This window comes from Saprolegnia diclina, assembly GCF_000281045.1.
Source record: "Saprolegnia diclina VS20 unplaced genomic scaffold supercont1.42, whole genome shotgun sequence".
NCBI lineage: Eukaryota > Oomycota > Saprolegniomycetes > Saprolegniales > Saprolegniaceae > Saprolegnia > Saprolegnia diclina.
Genome location: NW_008246109.1, coordinates 311420 through 313644, shown reverse-complemented (window position 1 = coordinate 313644; position 2225 = coordinate 311420). Strand labels below are relative to the sequence as shown.

Here is a 2225-nt window from a genome sequence, read left to right as displayed (position 1 = left end):
CGCACGACGCGCTCGTCATGATGCCTATATCTGCTGCTTTAGCCAGGAAATTGTGTATAAAATGGCAAAGAACCCGAGGAGCTCGTGCGTCGGTGGGCAGTCGCTGTGCTGCACCGAGTGGAACCAAATGATGTACGACCCGTCGGGCTCTTGGTGCCAGTAGCGCAAGAGGCAGAAGTCGCGCGCTTCGACGACGACTGGCCACAGTGATTGCGGACTGAGCTTCCAGTAGACAATGTCGGTGTGGGCATCAACGGCCTCGAGCACGTAGGACCGCTTCAGGAGGCAGTTGGACTTGTAAAATGGACTGTCCGTCTACATGCGATTTCATATTCTGGACTGAACGTAGTAGAAGAAGGGTACCTGCAGCAGCATGTCCAAGACGCGCTGGCTGCTCGCGGGAATGTGCAGCGAGGCTTTCATGGGCGGCCACGCCGGCGACGGCACCGGGTGCGCATACACGCGCAAGTTGGAGTTTTGCGTGTACAAGCTCCAGCGGTCGAGGCCCTGGAGCCAGCGAAATTGCTTGAGCATCGAGCGTGGCAGGGACCCGAGCGACGGCCGGCGCACAATTTTCGGCGGCGGCGCGATGGCCCGAGTGGTCTTGGGCGTTTTGGACGTTGGTGGTGACGTTGGCGGGAGCGGCGACTCGGTCGCTTCGTCCACGTCGCGGTCCTGGGCGAGGTACCAGTGCACGTATTGACGCCAATGAGCCTCGGCCTGCGCAATGCACTCGAGGATGCTGTTGCGCCACCAGAGCGCCGTCTCGAGCGACTCGGCAGCGAGTGACAAGGGCGCGACCGAGCTCTTGGTGAGGAGCGTGCTGGCGCTGGCCGTGAGCGCTGCGGACGAGACCGCCGCGGCGCCAACGCCGACAAGACCAATGCCGGCGAGGCCCCCCGTGAGAACCTAAAGACACAAGCCCTCGGTACACAGAGGAATGCAAGGGCAGCGACGTACAACGGCCGTGGCAGCGGTGGCCGCCGCTGCGAGTTTCTTCATGCGCGCCTTCTTGATGTTGGCTTTCGGATCAAAGTCAAAGTCAAAGCCGTCACCAGATGTGGTGCCCGGCGTCGCCAATGGCGTCATGGGCATCGCTTCGTTGTACTCTTCCGACTCTTCCGAGTACGTGCTCGAGTAGTGCCGAATGCGAAAGGTGAAGAGGCGCTTCGACTCCATGAGGCTTGGCGACTCGCGCACTTCGTCGACCGTGCAGCCGGGTCCTAGCGCATACCAGCCTATGTACAGCCTTTGAGCACGATCGCAGTCGGCAAAGAGGCGTACCTCGGGGCTCGCGGTCGCCCTTCTTTCGAAAGTAGCACAGGATATGCGTCCCGTTGGGCGCCGACCGGATCATAAAGTACCGTTCGCGCCAGAGGTTGACGTGCTGGCCCTTCTTGCGCAGGTAGCCCTCGATGCGGATCTCGCCAAGCGACGCGACGTCTTCGCCCGCCGGCACCGACCGGCCGCTGGAGGATGCACCGCGCAGCGCGCGCTCGAGGCGCATTTCTTCGACGAGCACGAGCAATTTGGGCTTGATCCAGTCGCGGAGAAGACCTTCGACTTGCAGGTCGGCGTCCATGTCCGACGCTTGGCGCGCGACTGCGGCGCGGGCGTCGGCTTCCTTGACCAAAGACTCCTTGGCCATGTCTTCGCAGAACTTGGAAATGCGCGCGGCCATCTTGGCCGACACGGTCTTCTCGGGTAGCATGATGACCTTCCAGAGCTTGACAAGCGACGCCTCGAGAATGTGGATACCGCTCTCGCTGCTGGCGTAGCGCGCGGTGAAATAGTCGTTGCAGATCATGTCAAAGAGCATCGAGATGTCTTCGTTGTTGCTGCTTGCGTCTGGCGACGGCGCGGACGACTCGCCAAACTCCTGCGGGCCATGGAAGCTCGCGGGACGCCGGTTCAGGCGCACGGGCGACCCGGTCGCGGCCGGTGGCATCGATGGGCTGCGCCGGGAGAACGGGTCCGGCTCCGCGAGCTTGGACGAGCTGCGCCCGCGGGCCAGCGTCGCCGGCGCCCGGGGGGAGGTGGTCGGGAGCATCCGGCAAGGTGGCGGTGGCTCTGGGACCCACGTTCCATTGGCCAAAAGGTGCGATACTTCCATAGTATTATCCAATCACCACGCATTTAGGGCTTGTGCGCACGAGGATTGGACAAAATCACGTGGCACGATCTTCGTATAGGCTAGCTCGTTGGCGTCGTCATCATCATCAACA

At 62.1% G+C, this 2225-nt stretch overlaps 1 protein-coding gene across 1 annotated transcript; it reads right to left on the bottom strand.

Moving 5' to 3' along the window:
• Positions 1–24: 24 nt before the first annotated feature.
• SDRG_11541 (hypothetical protein) lies at positions 25–2087 on the bottom strand (the record flags this gene model as incomplete). The annotated part of the gene is made up of 4 exons (XM_008617582.1): positions 1285–2087; positions 961–1223; positions 364–909; positions 25–315 (listed from the first exon to the last, which is right to left on the bottom strand). Exons 1-4 carry the CDS (start codon positions 2048–2050, stop codon positions 25–27), a joined length of 1866 nt encoding a protein of 621 aa, XP_008615804.1. The 5' UTR covers positions 2051–2087.
• Positions 2088–2225: the final 138 nt, after the last annotated feature.